Below are 19,051 nucleotides of genomic sequence, written 5' to 3' on the forward strand. Positions count from 1 at the left end.
AAAAAGTATACTATCATAGAAAAACATGCATACATGCATACACAGGAACACCAAGACTGAGTGTGACAATGTCATTACACTATGTACTGCCATGACAATATCACGAATGTCAAGGGGATGACTGCTATATTACAGACAAAATCTTTCTGGGAGCTTTAAAAATGATCCTGTAAATGCCATCTTACTAACACAGTAAAATGACGTCCATAGGAAGCACCATCTAGGCGATGAAAAATGCAAGCAGGGTCCACACCAGCACACACAGCAACTGCCGAAAACCCACAGTGAACAGGCTGCTCCCAAGACGCCGGGCTGTGGCATGCAAAGTAAAGGGCTTACCTTGAAGAAGGCCTCCATGAGCATCTGGTCAGGACGCAGGTCCCGCCACGGAAGTTTCTGGTAGGCACTGTGAAAAGCATACAGGATGAACTCTGGCATTTTGGGTGCTGTACATGCTTCACAGTAATGCAACAGGTGCAACCGAAGGGCTCCTTCATCACCAGGCAAGAGTTTATCTAAAATTGAAAAAGAAAATACAGCTGAATACCTTTGGGTTTATTTTTAACAAAACAAAACCCTAACACAAACCACAAATTTGAACTAACAATCGAAAACCTATTCTCAATAATTCTCAATAATTACCCAGCTTCAGAGATTTTCACCTACCAGAGAAAAAACTGATGGCAGAGTAATAATGAAGAATGGTAATTTACTTACTTGGGTAACTGGAAGGAGCAGCTGGCATGTGGGAGATGGCAGAGGTGATCAGTTTTTCCCTAAAACTTCTAAATATATGGCTTTTCACTCAAATACACCTCCACAAGCCCAGCCACCTTCAGGCATCCCTCTAGTCTGCTGCCCTTGGCATGGACTCAGTCTCATGCACTTGACACTCCATTCATCAGGCACCTTGGAGAAATCTAATGTGCCCTGGAGAAATCTACTGTTGAAAGGAAATATTCCAAATAACTAAATCTCAACCCTTGGTGCAATAAAACTAGACTGTTAACCATCATTCTAGCAAGTCACTTGAAAATGAATCTCACACTCTTCTGCGACCTGATCACTCAGCATTAACCCCACAAGTATCCATTACTTTAGTGCCTTCAACAGCTAGTGGCAATGTAAGGGGCATTTAGTCTAAAGCAAATTTTTTCAGACTTTCTGATTCTATGCACAGGAATGGAATTTAGTCAAAGAAGAGAGAGTTATACACAATGAGAGCAGTTTCTCAACACTGACCAATGGGAGTTTCTCAACACCAACTTGTGAAAAATGACCGATGAGCATCAATACATAGTACCAGTCAACTTATCAGTAACATTCCCGTGACCTCAATCCTCAGTCCTTATGAAACAGTAACATATCCTTTTAACAACCTTTTAAAACAGAGGTGAAGGGGAGCATTTGTTTAAATATGGACAGAAAAAAGATAGTTTTGTTTAAATAAGGATGGACATGTAGGAGATGTCTAGGAGGTAATCTCTTAGGACCAGAGGAACTTCTCTAGTCCCAGTCCAGATGCAAATAAGTTCTGTGACCTCAGATGAATTCTTTTTGATTTTCAGGTCCTCATTTTTCTCATCAATAAAAGCAGAGAGCTGAATCAGACAATCTCACTAAAAGACTATAATTTAATAATTCTTCATATTGTTATGCACAGTTCTTCTGTTCACTCTCTCTGAAGTGAGCTACCCTACAGTCATACCTTGAACACACCCTATCTCATTTGAACTGAGCTACCAATTCTTAATGTTAGCCATGTACTTTCTTATTTCTAGGCCACTTTTTGATTCTCTATACACAGACCTGTGACAGTGCTTGCCCCTTTATACTAAGAAACTAAACAAACAGCCTCTGTGACAATAGTTTTATGCTCAAATATTTGCCTCACTACAAGTCTGCCTTTCCAAAAAAAACCAAAAAAGAGTACTATTAGGATTTCATGTGTGACTCACTGAACTAGACACTGAGAATACGGCATTATCCTAATCTTAGGGGAATGAAAAGAAGAATGTTTCTATGCCTAGAGTTTATATCATAACTGGGGGAGGGAGAGAGATAAGATATATAAAGATCAATCAAAAATACTGGATGAGGTATATCTAGAGAACAGAACATTATTCAGCACTAAAAAGAAGAAAGCTATCAAGTCATGAAAGAAATGGAGAAACCTAAGTGCATATTACTAAGCAAAAGAAGCCCATCTGGAAAGCACCATAATGAATGATCCTAACTACGTGACATTCTGGAAAAGCGAAAACTATGGAGAAAGTAAAAGAAATCAGTGGTCTCCCAAGGCTAGTGGGGAAGGAGGGGTGACTAGTAGAGGACAGAGGATATTCAGGGCAGTGAAAATACTCTGTAAGATACTCTAATGGTGGACACACATCATTATACATTTATCCAAACCCACAGAATGAACACCACTCAGCACGAGTTGTAATGACTTTGGACTCTGGGTGCTAACGTGTCAGTGTAGGTTCATCAATGATAACAAATGTACCATTTGGATGGGGGATGGTGATAGTGGGGGAGCTGGAGGGGAAACCATGCACTCAGAGCAGGAAGCAAAGGGTATATGCAAATGCTGTACTTTCCACTCAATTATGCTGGGAACCTAAAGCTATACTAAAAAAAATAGTCTATTTTTATATATATGTATTATTAGATGACAAATTTTATATATAAGACATATATTACTGCTATATATATTAACATAGGTATTACTGCCATATTATATATACATATTATTATAATACATAATCTATCATCTGATGTTATTATATATAAAATACTGGATGCATGTGTGTGTGCATGCATGTTCAGTTGGGTCCAACTCTTTGCCACCCCATGGACTGTGGCCCGCCAGGCTCCTCTGTTCATGGGATTTTCCTTGCAAGAATACTGGAGTGGGTTTCCATTTCCTTCTCCAAAATACTGGATGATATATTCTTAACTCCAGGGCTCAGTGCCACATAAACACAGGGCCGCCATGGAGGTGCACCATTCAGATCTCCCTTCAAACAGAACTTGCCACAGATCAGGCTACAGCACTTCAGCACCTGAGTCAAGTCCATCCTCCTCCCTTGAAGCCCTCAGCCAACAACTGAGCACTGACCTGGGCACTTCTGCCAAGGGTGGATTCCTCAATAAGGAATCATTGCACTCCAACGCCCCATTTGGCTGGCCAAAACTTTCTCAGGTCTGCCCTGCAGACTGAGACTTCCTTCCTGCTCTCCTCTCAGTGTTACGCCTGCACCAGAGGGGAAGGCTTCGCTTGCCTACCCCTATTCCTCTCCCTCTTATTTTCACAGGCCTCACCCCCAACACCTCTGAGCATTCTGGCTCCATCACGGTGTCTGCCTGCCACAGATCTGAACTGCAACAATGTGCTATAAAGACTTAGAAACAGGAGAGAAACGCACCCACGTAAACAAATACGCAGGAAAACATAAAGGGCCTGAGGCTTCACCCAGGTGGCGCAATCAGCATAAGCAAAAAAGTGGCAGTGGGCAAGTCCAAGGACGTTTAGGGGAACAGTGAGTAGAGCCATATGGTTGAATGGATGCTTCCAAAAAACCCAGCCCGTAATGCTGAAGTGCTCTGGGTCAGACGCACTTGAATGCTGAGCTAAAACATTATTACACTTCAAAGTTTTTGAACAAGAATAGCATAGAAACAGAATTTGAGGAGAATCAATTTAGACTCTAGCAAATAAGCAGGAACAGAAATGAGAGGAAACAGAAGGCTACTGCAAGAATCTGGGCTGAGTGGACTAATAGCCTTATAAGCCTCCTGATACAAAACATTTAGATACACTAAGTAAATACAACATCTCTGATAATGCACAACTACATATATTCAGTGGAAGAAAAGAGGTCAGAAGCAGAAAGACTAGAAAAGGAGCATCAAATTGATGCTAAAGGCAGCACAGGATAAGATGGTGAGACAGCATCACCGACTCAATGGACATGAATCTGAGCAAACTCCGGGAGATAGTGAAGGACAGGGAAGTCTAGCGTGCTGCAGTCCATTGGGTCCTAAAGAGTCGGACACAACTTACAACAGCAATAGCCTCAGTTGCCCTGGGACTGTTATGTGGGGTTTTCAACCTCACAAGGAAACAGAAAACAAGATCTTCTAAGGACTACATCCTCACTGAAAGGGCAGATAAGGGCAGAGGGGAATGGATCTTCTCCACCTTAGCTCAGAATGGGAGTCAGGGAGCCAAGAAAGCTGATTGTGATCATTGAGTTTGGGGGTTGATTTCATGTGTCTGTACAGCATGAAAAGCAAGGCGATCAAACCACTCAATCCTAAAGAAAATCAACCCTGAATATTCATTGGAAGAAATGATGCTGAAGCTGAAGTTCCAATACTTTGGCCACTTGATGCAAAGAGCTGACTCAATGGAAAAGACCCTGATGCTGGGAAAGATTGAGAGCAAAAGGAAAAGGGGGCAGCAGAGGTTAAACAGCATCACTGACTCAATGGATCTGAACTTGAGGAAACTCTGGGAGACAGTGGAGGACAGAGAAGCCTAGTGTGCTGCAGGCCATGGGGCTGTCAGGGGTCGGACACGATTTAGCAACTGAAGAACACCACCACCACAGTGTGAGAAACCCCAAGTCAAGGAATTACACAGAGCCAACTGGCAACAAAGTTAAAAAGGTTAAGAAAGCAGGGCCTTCTGGGGTTGATGTGAATTCTCCTAAATCCAAAAAGGCAAAAAACAAAGAGGAGCCATCTCAAGATGACCTTACTTCTCCTAAAACCTAAAGTTCAAAAAACCTAAAGGAGCCCTGTGAAAAGACAGCTGTTTCTCCTAACACCAAAAGAGCTATAAAAAATGAGACTTCTGAGGAAGAACTGGGTGCACCTAAGCCCAAAAAGATGAGGAAAGAAAAAGAAATAAGTGGAAAAACTGGAGAGAAAAGCCCCAACCTGAAGAATCACAATCAGGATTTCCTGATTGTGGACCTGACTCTTGACTCCAAGGAAGTGGCCAGTGAAGAAAATAACAGTGAGTTAGAGCAGGAAAGACTGTGGAGCAAAAAGGAGCTTTCTCTAGATTTCCCATATCTGAAGGAATGATTAAACTTCTCAAAGCCCATGGGGTGACCTTCCTGTTTCCTATACAAGCAAAGACGTTTCACCCTGTCTACAGTGGGAAGGAGTTGATCACACAGGCGAGGACAGGAACTGGGAAGACGTTCTCCTTTACTATGCCTTTGGTTGAGAAACTTCAGGGAGAACTGCAAGATCGGAAGGGAGACTGTGCCCCTCAAGTACTGGTTCTTGCACCCACAAGGGAGTTGGCAAGTCAAGTAAGCAGAGACTTCAGTGACATCACAAAAAAGCTGGCATTGGCTTGTTTTTATGGTGGAACTCCCTATGGAGGACAAACTGAATGCATATGGAATGGGATCAGTATCCTGGTTGGGACACTAGGTCATATCAAAGACCACCTGCAGAATGGCAAGCTAGACCCCACCAAACTTAAGCATGTTGTCCTGGATGAAGTTGACCAGATATTGGACATGGGCTTTGCTGATCAAGTATAAGAGATTTTACGTGTAGCAATAAGAAAGATTCAGAAGACAATCCCCAACATTGCTTTTTTTCTGCAACTTGCCCTTGGTGGGTGTATAATGTTGCTAAGAAATACATGAAATCTACATAGGAACAAGTGGACCTGATGGGTTTTTACCCATCAGAAACAGAAAACGGCAGTAACTATATAGTATCTGGCTATCAAGCACCACTGGACTCACAGGACAGCAGTTACTGGGACATGATCCACGTGTACAGTGGTTATCAAGGGAGAACTATCATATTTTGTGAAACGAAGAAAGAAACCCAGGAGTTGAAACAGAATGTGGCCATAAGGCAGGATGCCCAGTCTTTACATGGAGACATTCCACAGAAGCAAAGGGAAATCACCTGGAAAGGTTTCAGAAATGGTGATTTTAGAGTTTTGGTTGCAACCAATGTTGCTGCATGCAGGTCAGACATCCCCAAAGCTGATTCAGTGGTTCAAAGTTCTCCATCAAAGGATACAGAGTCCTACATTCATCATTTTGGGTGAACAGGTACAGATGGAAGGATGGGGGTTTGCATCTGCTTTTATCAGCACAAGGAAGAATACCAGTTGGCCCAAGTGGAGCAAAAAGCATGAATTAAATTTAAGCTAATAGGTGTTCCTTCTGCAATGAATAATTAAAGCTTCTAACAATGATGCCATCAGGCTCATGGACTCTGTGTCTCCCACTGCGCTTGATCACTTCAAGCAGTCAACCGAGAAGCTGACTGAGGAGAAGGGAGAAACGGAAGCCCTGGCAGCAGCCCTGACCCACATTTCCGGTGCCACCTTGGTAGACCAGCACTCCATGATCAACTCATATGCGGGCTTTGTGACCATGACCTTGCAGTGCTCAACTGAAATGCCAAACATTAGTTATGCTTGGAAAGGACTTAAAGAGCGACTGGGTGAGGATACTGATTCCAAAGTGAAGAGAAATGGTCTTTCTCAAAGGAAGGCAGGGTGTTTGCTTTGATATCCCACTGCATCAGTAACAGAAGTACAGGAAAAATGGCATGATTCACAGCACTGGCAGCTTTCTGTGGCCACAGAGCAACCAGGGCTAGAAGAACCAGGGAAAGGATAAGGCAATTTCCAGGGATAGTGGGAAGGCAACTGAGGTGTCAGGGGACAGCAGGAAAGAAGGAGAAGCTTCAGAGGACAGCAGTCAGGAGGTGGTAACAAAAGTAACAAATTTCAAAAAAAGGCCAGAAGCGAAGTAGAGTTTTAAGAAAGCATTTGAATAGAATTTGAAGTAGAGGATTTATATGGCAAAAACAGAACAATGCTCAGAAACATGAAACTGAACATTATTTTTCATACAGAGTTAAAAGTTAAAAGCACACTGTATTTCCTTCCTGACCATTTGCCCAGTCCCCATCTCTTTGAAGCTTCATCTAAATTATCTCATCTGATTGATGACTGTCATGTATAACTTTACCATTACTTCTGTCTCTGGTATTCCTTTGGAAAAGGTGTATGGATTCATTACATATTCTAATGTATCGCCTATAAATTACAAGATTAAGTTAAGCATGTATCTGCTGATACTTTGTAATCTGACCTGTCTTTATACTTAGAAATGCCTCTTATTAACAGTATTCTTCCCTGGTGGCTCAGATGGTAAAGAATCTGCCTGTAATGCAGGAGACCCATGTTTGATCCCTGGGTTGGGAAGATTCCCTAGAGAAGGAAATAGCAACCCACTCCAGTTTTCTTGCCTGAAGAACTCCATGGACAGAGGAGCCTGGCAGGCTACAATCCATGGTGTCACAGAGTCAGACACGACTTAGCAACTAACACCTTCATTTTTTTCACAACATGGGGAAAACACAATTTGAAAACAGAAAGGCCTGTTTTCCATAACTGATGACACTCAGCATTACCTGAGCAAAACCAAATAATGGTAGGGGTGACCTCTCCTTGTTCAAAGATGATACTACCAAATAAAATAAATGGAAATAGGAAAGCAGAGGCAAAAGATTAACTGAATGACTTAAGGAAAAAGTGAAAACTAACCAGAGGCACAATACAACATCTTCCTACCTTTAAAACTCCCGTGCAATGAGTCAATGCAGTCAGTGAACAGCTGCACAATGCTTGAGGCCACCACAGCATCACTCTCCAACCAGGGGTAGTGTCGCTGGCTGCTTTAAATAAGAGAAACAGACACTGAGAAAGGAAACACTATGATTAAATTACTGTCTGTCCCAGAATCTGGGGCTTGCCTAATTCCTAGAAAACTCTGTATTATGTAGCCCTAAAACATATTTAGATCACTTTAAAGGCTGTAAATTCCTGGAGGTGAACTGTAGCTTTTAATACCAATAGCATAATTTTATTTACTTTCCTTCCTAACCTTTATTCCAATGTTAATTAAGTTTCAGAAGTGTGTCATCTAAATAAGTATCAAATTAACACCTTTTTTTTTACGTTCAACTATACTCGTGAATCCATTTGGGTTACATTTCAAATGACTCAGAGAACAGTTTTCTCTACCTAAAGCCTGAAAGGGAAAAAAGTCATGGAAAAAGATGACCAAAAGTGTACAGAGAGGAAGTACCAAAGAAAAAAATATCTTTATATGAAAATTCAGTTTCTGAATCTGGTTTAGAAAGCTCAATATAAAAAATAAATTCCATTAGCTCTTCCTGGAAATAAACAAGCAGCCTGCATTATGATAAGAAGTCTCACAGTCACCACAAAATCCTGAAGCTTGCAGACTGTTTACGGATAGCCCTCTGGGAGAGAGCAATTCCCACCCAGTAATGTGAAAGTCAACTTAGTCCCCAAAAAATAACTGATACTGGGTAAAATCAAGTAAGTCTCATATTTTGCAGTGTTACATTATCAAAACACAATTCAGGAGAACAACATTTATTTTTCTGAAATTAAATACTAAACTCATTTAACTTTTTATTGTGGAAAGCTGGAAATAAAGAGTCGTTTTGCTTCAAAATCAATAGTTCTGATCAATCAGACTAACAATTCCACAAACAGAAAATGTCTTAAGTTCACTTTGTAAAGAATCATTTTCTAAATTTAAATGCTGCCCTACATAAAAATCCAATCTGTGAACCATCAGCTGTACCAAAACATCATCAGAACTTTAAGTCTATAGATTTCAAAGGAATTTGAATATAAGAAAAACTATTTACCTTTCATTGTCTTCTAAAACCAGTATCCATGGCTTAAAGAGCTGGATGATTACTGAATGTAGGGATCTTAGCACTAAAACAAAGCAAAATTTTTAGAGACAAGAAACAAGGCCATCAAATGAAGATGGCCAACAGGCACATGAAAAAAATGTTCAACACTGCTAATCATCAGGGAAATGCAAATCAAAATCACAAAGAGATATCACCTCACACCTGTCAGAATGACTATCATCAGAGAACACAAATACTAAATGTTGGCAAAGATGTGGAGAAAAGGGAACCCTTTATACACTGTTGGTGGGAATGTAAATTGGTGCAGCCACTATATGGAGGTTTCTCAAAAAATTAAAAATACAGCTACCATATGACCAAGCAATTCCACTCCAGGGTATATATCCAAAAAAACAAAAAGATACCATGCACCACAAAGTTCACAGCAGCATTCCTTAAAAATGCCAAAATATGGAAGCCATCTAGGTGTCTATCAACAGATGAATGAATAAAGAAGATGCGGTATCTACATCTGGTATATACACATATACACACAATGGAATACTACTCAGCTATAAAAAAGAATGAAAATTTCCATTTGTAGCAACATGGATGGACTTGGAGGGCATTATGCTAAAAGACAAATATTGTATGATATCACAAGTGGAATCTAAAAAATAAAAGTAGTGACTATAACAAAAAAGAAGCTGACTCACAGATATAAGGAACAAACTAGTGGTTACCAGCAGGAGAAGGAAGGGGGAAGGGGCAATGTAAGAGCAGGGTATTAAGAGGTACAAACCAGCAGGTATAAAATAAGCTACAAGGTTATATTTTATAAAAGGAAAGAGAGCCAATATTTTATAATAACTATTAAATAGAGAATGATCTTTGAAAATTGTGAATCACTATATTGTATACCTGTTACTTATATAATATTGTACATCAACTATACTTCAATTAAGAAAAAGAGAAATGAAGCTGACCTTTTATCAGTATCACTGATAACTAGAAAATCTACTTATTATCTATATACTTAAAAACCTATGGTGATACACAAAAAACATGTTTAATATAACTAAGCATGTTTCACTTTTCATTTGCTGCAATAAAATTTCTTAAATTGGAGAAGTTTTATTATAATACATTGTCACAGACAATTTTATAACACACAGTTTTTTAAAATAAAAACTTAAATACTCTTAATGAGATAAATAATAGGAAGAGAGAATTGGAGACCAAAACCTGTACCTTTGTATTTCACCTTACAAAGACAGGGTGAAGCAAGCACCCACTATGTAAGTGAACACAGGTACAACACATAAATGGGTTCACACTTGTACTGTGTATTTCCTTTTTTTTCTTCATAACACTCAGATATACAGATTTATCACCAAGATTTAAATATCTTAGTTTCTATTCAAGTCTCTCCTAATGGAAGGTCAGAACACCTAAGCTCTATGTTGCTCTAAAGGCATATTACCTGTTTTGCTGCTGGCAGATGGGTCTTGGGCCAAGCAGGCCATTTCCGAGTCAAGCAGCCTTTTTACAAGATAGCCCAAGAATGTCTTCATATCTGCCATGTAAGGACTCCATTTTGAGAATAAACCAAAACTTTTAAAGTCCAATGTGGATAACCGAAGCTTATAAAAAAAGTTTGACAGCCACTGTATAGTCTCCATTACCTGGAAAAAAATGACCAATTTAAAAAAATGCTTACTGAATATCTGCCTTTAGTAGAATATTACAGTAGGCTGAGACGAAGAGCTTTGACTTTGTAATCAAATTACAAAGGTATATAGCATATGAAAAGTAAATCAACATATTTCAAACTCCTTTTCAAAAGTAAAGGAACCATTGTTTCATATAAATTCATGCGAACTCACATCATGTAAAACTGATGAAGCCAACAGCTCTGGGGACAACTGCGTGAAACCTACTCAAAGGAGCCAGTGAAGCAGGAGGGTGAAAGTGGGAATGGGAGACACAAAGGGCTGGGCCTGGGCCACTCAGGAACCGAGGAGCAAGAATCGGACTGAGGCACCAGAGAAAGGCGAGCCAGGCACAGGGGGCGGAGATGGGGCAGGGGGCGGAGGGAACAGGAGATGACTGACAAGAAAGCACAGGGCTCTTGAAGATAAAGAGATGCATTTTTAGATACAAATTTTAAATGTGCTCCAGTTGTTTAAAAAAACAAAACTTTATAGAGGCAAGAGCTACACACCTGCTTGTCGGACAAGAGAACATCAGGAGAACTTGGAAGCGCCGTGCTCTCCACAGAGGCTGCCCCCTGCTGGCAGCCTGCGGTGCAGCAGCCCAGGGCTCTCAGGGTGGCTTTCCAACACTCGGGGCTCAGCAGCTGTTCAGCAGAGCCTTCCAGGGTGTGGACAGAGGACAGCAAGTCAGCATCCTTCACAAACTAACTGTTCAACGTGAATCCAAGAACACATGTACTTTACGAATGAATGAGCATTAAGTAAAAATCCAAAACATATTCATAAAGGTCTATGGTAAAGAGAGCAAAGTTCAGAGAACCTACTGAAAGATCTGTGCAGGTGGACACCTGACTTTCCTTATTCTCGGTAACCCTGCTGGGAGTGAACACAGCAGAGCCATTTGAGCTGGAATCTGTGAGCCCCTAACTGGGCAATAGTAAAGGTGCATCTTTCTGGCTGGACGATGTGAGAGAAACAAAGGAGCCATGGAACAGAATACAATTGCAGAGTCTATGCCCTCTTCAGAAAAAGTCTCATACTTATCTAACACCCTACTCCTGTAACAGGCAAAACCTAAAGCAACACAGAGACACTATGCAAAAGTAGAGACTACCAACCAGCACAGAGCTACCTGCAAAGCTTCCACTTCCCAGAGGACAGGCCCTGACCACCGGGAAGTGGCTCAGTTCAAGTAGGACAACAGTGGCTCAGAAGGGCAGGTCTGGATGGAGTCATGCACACCAAGAAGATGGCAGTGAGGCCAGGGGAAATTGCAATGGGCTCACCCAGGGCAAATGAAGACAGATTAGCAGTGGGTGAAGCCCTGGGAACACTGCCATGAAGGCCAGCGGGGATGGAACACCAGGAGGCTGGAGGTCATGGAATCTGACAGAGGTGGTACTGTTAGTCTTAAGCCTGTGACTGAACTACTTTTCCTGCGAATTAAAACTTTTCTGCTAAATCCAAGTCAATGGCTGCTTGTATAAACAATTAATAATCTCTTTAAAAGGCTTCAGGGAAGGGAGCTTCCCTGGTGTCCAGTGGTTAAGAGTCTACTGTGCAGGGCAGGGGATGTGGGTTCGATCCCTGGTGGGGAAATGAGACCCTGCATACTGCAGGGCAACTGGGTCAGTGACCATAACCAGAAAGCCCGCAACACACAAGGAAGATACTGCGTGCCACAGCTGAGGCCTGAGGCCTGACGCCAAATAAATATTTAAAAAAATAAAAGGTTTCAGGGGGAAATTCCGCAATGTATGTTCAATCAAATTTTGAAAACTTAGGAGTAAAACTTAGCTATGTAAATAACCATTAAAAATTATACAAGTGCACATCTGTACCACCACTCCCCACCCACCTTGTAACCTGCCTCTGTAAGAAATAATGAACGTTTTGAAGGGCTTTGCATATTAGACTATACATTCTTCAAGTAGTCCAATACATAAGATCATTAGCTTATTCATAAAACTATTTCTATAAAGTGACACAAAGATTTGACATAATGCAAAATTTAGTTTTCCATTACATCAATAAACAGTATGAAGTTTACATGAATAAAGTAAATACTATTTCATTTTTCAAATTTCAATAAAATTCCTGCCAAGTGAAATTTCAAAACTAAAAAGTCTGCACTCTTTATTTCTCCTTTATTTCTCCAACACTCTGATGGAAAACTGCAGGAGGGGGATAAAAACAGTGGGAATTTAGAAAATTTAATGTTGCTCTTTCTCTTGGATAATATAAAAACAGTGTATCATTCATTATACTGGGATAAAATTCATTTGCAAAATACAAGAGTAAAAAAATTAGTGGGGGGGGGGGGGGGGGGCAACCCTAACTGTATCCATCATTTTGAAACTAGAAAGAAACCAACTGGTATATTAAAGCACATTGTAAAGGAGCAACTTTCTTCTATTCCCAAATCTATAGTCACCAGAGGAAGCAGGCCCACCCCAGTCAAGACAGCTGCAAAATCAAAGTAAAGAGGTGCACGCAGGACTGTGGACTCCAATGTCTAAGAGCGGTCCTGCCCAATTAGGGCCCAATCTGACAACAGACAGCAACCTTTAGGGCATTATTCATTGAGCATTTCGGGTCGAGATTAGTAATTCTAAACTCCTGCATGCTTGTATTATTTTTACATTTTTGGATGACATATGTGGAATGGTTAATGTCATACTGAACATTCACTGCGATCTAATCAGTCACAATTAAGACACTTACTTTGCATCAGCAGCCTGAGAATGTCACTGTACTGGTCAGGAAACTGGTACAGAAGAAGGTAAGTCCAGTGCTTACAGAAAAGATTAAATGGCATCAAAATATCTTCGTCTGGTTCAAGGCCCCAGGCAGTAAGTGCCAAATGAATGGACTCCAGAAGCCTGGTACGATCAGACAGAGGAGGTTTAGTGGAGTTTAACCATTGCTTAAGATCGAACTAAAAAGAAAAAGAAATAAGAAGCAGTTTTATTTATACTAGAAAGTTGATTGCAATAGAGCAAATTATGTGCAATTTAGTTTGAAAGTCAAAGTTTACCTAGTATTTAGCTTTTCGTAAGGATTGAAACTAAAATTTATACACTTAAAAGAATCTAGGCAGTTCAATAACTAATGGAGCCATTATGTCTCCATCTCTACTTCACTCTTGGGGTTGCAGAAGCAATTTTTTCAGCTCCGCAAGCTTTTTTACAATTTAAGAACCTTGTTGCTAAGTTTTCCCTATAAAATAAGGATCAGAACTGTGTAGTTCTTCTTCACTGGTCACACTGCCACAAACAAGTGGCAACTTTATGGAACTATCTCCTTCTAGTGGCCATGTTTCTAAATCTTCATCAGTTAATGAAAATTCAGGGTGTTGATCTCACCTTCCAGAATCCCAAACTATAAAACATGCTTTCCCCTATTAAAAATTGCGATCAGTCTCCAGGTCCTAAAAAATGTCCAAGTTTTATGATTTATAGATGTCAGAGAAGTCCAATTGAAAGCAAAATAGCTAAGGCTCTGATTTCTCAACTGGTAACATTTGACATATTAACAACTCAATTATCAAACACAATTAAGGCATAAATTCAAGACACATTCAAAAGAAGGATGTACCAAATTATTACTATGAATATCTCAAACTGTAGGAAGTTTTTAAAGAGCTTGGGAGCTGGTCTTTTTTATACTACATGTGGTGAGACTGTCCTACAGGACATAATCAATGCATACAGAAGCAGCAGCTACAGGATCGGACTACTTGAAGATGACATCAAACGTGAAAAGGGCCTGTCTGCCTCCAGTCCCCCTGGAGAAGAGCTCCAAGGGCCCTGCATTTCTGAGGCACAGGGAAACAACAGCAGGGCCTACACCTCAATGACAACATCAGGACTGAGTCAACACCTCACCTTGGTCAGCAGCATGAAAATCACATCACTGTTGTCCTCACGCAGAAACTTCACCACCTTCTCATAGAGCTGGATGAACTCCGCAGGCGCAGCACTGGGAGTGAAGAAAGGAGACAAGAGGGAGCAAAGCCTTCTGTCCTTCAGAATGGTCTGAAGGACTCTTCTGCATTCTGATTTAGTGCCACTGATAAATACCTTCAAAGAATTGAAAAGGGAAAATGTCACCAAATTCTCCCCTCCCCAACTTTTCTTTGAGCAACCAAGTTTTAAGGAATAGCATATACAGCTAACAGAAATTTTTCCAAATGAAAATATGAAACAATCAAAAGAAATCTAAAACCAACAGATAAATCTATCACTTTCAATGTAACCTATATTAAAAATTCTGGATAATCCATTCATTTGGTTTGGACAAGTCAAAGAAAATGTTTAAAAGATTAAAATACTGGGATAATCTGAATCCAGAAATTTGCAGTGTACCTACCATGACTACTAAGTATCTAAAGTGATTCTGCACTATGTCAAGAAAAAAAAAAGATTCTAGGTTACAGACTTTACTGAGATATGCTTTTAATACTTTTAAAAAGCTAACTTTCATAATTAATATACACCTTGTTTTAACTTGTTCTAATGTTTAAGAGTATTAGAATATAAGTTGATATTTAATCTCAGACTTAGGAAAGCTTTGATAAATTTGATCAGAGACAGAAATAATAAAGGATAAGACTGATAGATTTGAATATATAAAAATTTTGACTTCTATATGTCAAAAAGAATCATAAAATAATAGAAAACTGACAAAGTAGAAAAAGTATAACATGTTCCAGACACCAGGTTAACAGTCTGAGGAGCTCTTCAAAGCAATCGAAAAATCGAAAAGAAACTTCCCAGCAGAAAATGTGCAAAGAACAAAAACCAGAAAATTCACAAAAATTAAATCATTTGAAAAATCATGCAACTGAACTAATACTTAAAGAAATACAACTTAAAATAATCACAAAGCACCACTTCCCTTATTAGATTAGCAAGACCTAAAAAGAATGATCAGTCCTAATGTTAGTTCTAACATGGAGAATAATAAATTGACCCCTGTTATTACAATGTAAATAGGTGTAAACAGGAGGACAGTATGACTATATACATCAATTGCTAGTCCTTTTGACATAGTGATCAGACTTCTAAGAAATTATCCTATGAAAAAACAGTCTAATAATTTCACAAAGGTATGTAAGAATATTTAGTTCAGGCTTACAGCAGCAAAACAACCAACCAACCTAAATATTCATCCAGAGAGCACTGGCTCAATACATTACAATGTATTATCTGTACTATGGAACACTATATATTAAATACTATGATGCAGATTTATACTTATTATCAAGGAATAATGTCTAAAATGTGTTTGAATGAAAAAAATAGCATATGCTAGCTTTTAAGTGTGTATCCCTATCTCTATATCTATATATAAGAATGATATATCATTTTTACACATACACACATATACCAATAGACACAGATACACAAGATCAACTATAAGGAAATGTTAGCTATGTAACCAGGATCTCCAGGAGATTAGGATTATAAGAAATTTCTCTTTATACTTTTTACACTGTCTGTATTGCTTATAATAAGCACTCATCAATTTCATAATTAGGAAAAACATTTCTAAAAAATCTACTTTAATATCTGCTCAGCATCACCTCCCTAAAAGTATCCAATAAATAACCACTCATTTAATTGAATTTGAAGAAGAGTACATGGTTAATTAGTATTTCTATATTTCCCAGCAAGTGGCATTCCTTGCTTTAATGACACATTTCATAAATCTGCATGGATTCATTGCCCCTTTCTAAATACCCATATATTTAAGAGTTAAGTCAAGTAAATAAATTGTGAGCAGCAGCTGAGAGGCAGCAGTGCAGAGGTGGAGCAAGCACTGAACGCTGAGTCAGAAGACCTGGGCTCCCTCTCGCTGCCAGGGCTCACCAGCTGTATTCCTTAGGCAAGTCACTCAATCTTTTAGAGGCTAGTTTTTCTCATCGTTAACACTGAAATGCTACCAATCACACAGAGTCATTGTAAGGATGAAATAAAATAATGATTTTTTAAATTTATTTATTATTTTAATGATTTTTTTATTATAAAAAGCATTTTATAAACAATAGTCTCATATAGTTAATATCATTAACATCAACAGCATACAATAGAATTTGACATCTCCCTGGTGACTTTCATATAATAATTTAACAACTCTTTCTGAAAAGCAGAATTCCATACCAGCAATTCTAACCACATCTTGAGAAGTCAACAATTCAAAAGGGCTTCTGAACTAGGTAAGACTCTGAACCTGTAAGTGCGGAGTCAACCCTGATTATATATATCTGATGAGGACACTGCAGGGACTCATCAATGTAAATAAGGCTAAAAACACAGGATAACCTTACCTGTCCCAAGATCTCAATGCATGAAGTAAAGAACTGCCTTGTGGGAGGATGACGCTGGGTCTCGTCACTGACATAATCCACAACAGTAAAGAAGAGGCTGATGCCAACCTTCTGAACCCCAGGGGTGGGCTGCGACTGGTAGGCGTTCACTAAGGCCCTGTGGGAAAACACTGGTAAGGGTACTGGTCTACAGTAAGAGAATTCAGACCCACGGTGTTTCCCTGATACTCTACATTTCTCAGGCAATATCCTCAGAGTCCTTAGAGCCCCCTACAAATGTCACTTTAGAAATATTTCACAGGATAGCTTACAACTTGACCCAACAACTTATTTTCAACACATAGAAATGATTTTATGTCCTCCTAGAGTTAGGGTGGGGGGATTAGTCTTTATTAACATTAAGTATTTTCATATGTCAAAGTGAAAGTGTGCTAGTCACTCAGCCATGTCATGAAGTCATGCAAACCCCATGAACTGCAGCCCACCAGGCTCCTCTACCCATGGAATTCTCCAGGCAAGAATACTGGAGTGGATAGCCATTCCCTTCTCCAGGGGATCTACTCAACTCAGGGGCTGAACCTGGGTCTCCTGCATTGCAGGCAGATTCTTTATTGCCTGAGCCACCAGGGAAGCCCAACAACTTATTTCCAATACACAGAAATGACTTTATGTCCTCCTGGAGGGAGGAAAATCAGCCTTTATGAACATTAAATATTTTCATAGTTGTATGTAATCCACAATTTTACATCCAATTAATCCAAATATTATTCAATGTTGTATACTACATAAATACACATTTTTAAAAATAAGAACCTTGATTTCTCTAAATTTTAAAATCTAAAACAATGACTTAGGTTGAAGAAAAAGATTTTTGTATAGAAGATGATCCTAGTATAAAAGATGTCTCTTCTAATTCTTACTCTGTTTTGAGTTTCTTTTCCAGAAAAAGAAATAGCAACCTCTTGTTCACCTTATCTCCTCCTCCTTCGAGACCCTTCCAATCTAACCCACGAAAGGTCTCAATGCCCCTGTCCACACCACCATCCTAATCTACAGGGGGATTAGCTGCTGGTCAGTCAACCTCTCCTTTCCCAGATAATATCCTGGTGGCTTTGAGCTCCAAAAGAAATCACCATGCATGGTCAAACGCAAGCCAGCAACTACACTTGTGAGCCCTGAGCAATTCCACTGCAAACTTTACTCAATAATCTGAACTAATGATGATGACTTCCTGAGTAAATGTGCCTTTAATATAAAGCTTAAGCACTAAATCTCTCCAGATTAAATTCTAATGTAATGTATCACCTCCTAATTCAAGGGTCAGCAAAATTATTCTATAAAGAGATAGTAAATATTTTATGCTTTATGGCCTATAAATTGTCATAACATTCAATTTCGCCACTGGAACATAAAAGCCATACACATTAGATAAGTACATGGGCATGGTTATGTTACAATAAAACTTTACTTATAAAAATAGATGGCAGGTCAGATTTGGTCCAAAGGCTGCTCATTCCTATACTAGTTAATTAGTAGGTGAGTGGGGGGATAGTAGCAAGTATGATTGCTATCAGTAATAACTAACTAGTATTTTAAATTAGAAACGCCCTCAAAACTTACGTAATCAAGTTTTCAGCATGCACGGCGGCTTCCACAATATTAAGTGATGGTGGTTTAGCAGCTTCTGCTTGCAACTGCTTTACTTCTTTTCGCAGAACATGAAGCTGTTGGCTTATTGCTTCATTCTTATGCATACCTTCAAACTAACAAAAATTAGGGGGGTCAACAGATTTATTTACCCCTACAGGTTTCTAGAGCAGACACTTTATTACAAATATCCTGGGTATTTCATAAAGAGAGTATTATTACAACTAATACTATAACAAAATTCTCAGTTGAACCTGAGGAGGATGTGGGCAAAAATGTCAAAAAAAAACTATTTAAGAATCTCAAGCTTTTCATGAAGAATCAAACTCGAATTAGTTTGTTGCTGGTTCAGAGTTTTTTTGGTAGGCTATGTTCTATGCCACTTATGCTTCAATGCTCCAATTCTCATCAAAAATAAACTCAATGGCTTCCACCACTGGGGCTTTTCTTGAGGCACATCAAGCCCTCTTCTGTTGACCATCCCTCCCCAGAGCTGTAACCCTTCTCTGTTCCCCCGATCCAGAAACACATGTAATCTGACACTGGGCCTGCAGGTCTCATCTGCACAAAACCATAAAAAGAGGATGACACAAATCTGTTAATAAAACAACTGGAGGAAGGAAAG

At 39.4% G+C, this 19,051-nt stretch overlaps 1 protein-coding gene and 1 pseudogene across 3 annotated transcripts in view; one reads left to right on the forward strand and one right to left on the reverse strand.

Annotated features, from left to right (window-relative positions):
- The window catches only part of EPG5 (ectopic P-granules 5 autophagy tethering factor), a 130,770-nt gene that overhangs the window by 22,753 nt on the left and 88,966 nt on the right, over positions 1 to 19,051 (reverse strand). For 2 of the 3 annotated variants that reach the window (XM_061130930.1, XM_061130928.1), the window contains exons 28-36: positions 18,400 to 18,542; positions 16,780 to 16,936; positions 14,336 to 14,530; positions 13,173 to 13,386; positions 10,958 to 11,106; positions 10,217 to 10,418; positions 8,743 to 8,815; positions 7,631 to 7,734; positions 340 to 515 (exon numbers count right to left, since the gene is read on the reverse strand). In XM_061130930.1, coding sequence (XP_060986913.1) covers positions 340 to 515; positions 7,631 to 7,734; positions 8,743 to 8,815; positions 10,217 to 10,418; positions 10,958 to 11,106; positions 13,173 to 13,386; positions 14,336 to 14,530; positions 16,780 to 16,936; positions 18,400 to 18,542 — 1,413 coding nt within the window. The remainder of the gene's footprint in view (positions 1 to 339; positions 516 to 7,630; positions 7,735 to 8,742; positions 8,816 to 10,216; positions 10,419 to 10,957; positions 11,107 to 13,172; positions 13,387 to 14,335; positions 14,531 to 16,779; positions 16,937 to 18,399; positions 18,543 to 19,051) is intronic. The other variant, XM_061130929.1, reaches the window with a different exon arrangement.
- On the forward strand, positions 3,692 to 7,501 carry LOC133047573 (nucleolar RNA helicase 2-like; annotated as a pseudogene).

This window comes from Dama dama, chromosome 27, assembly GCF_033118175.1.
Source record: "Dama dama isolate Ldn47 chromosome 27, ASM3311817v1, whole genome shotgun sequence".
In the NCBI taxonomy this organism is placed as follows: domain Eukaryota; kingdom Metazoa; phylum Chordata; class Mammalia; order Artiodactyla; family Cervidae; genus Dama; species Dama dama.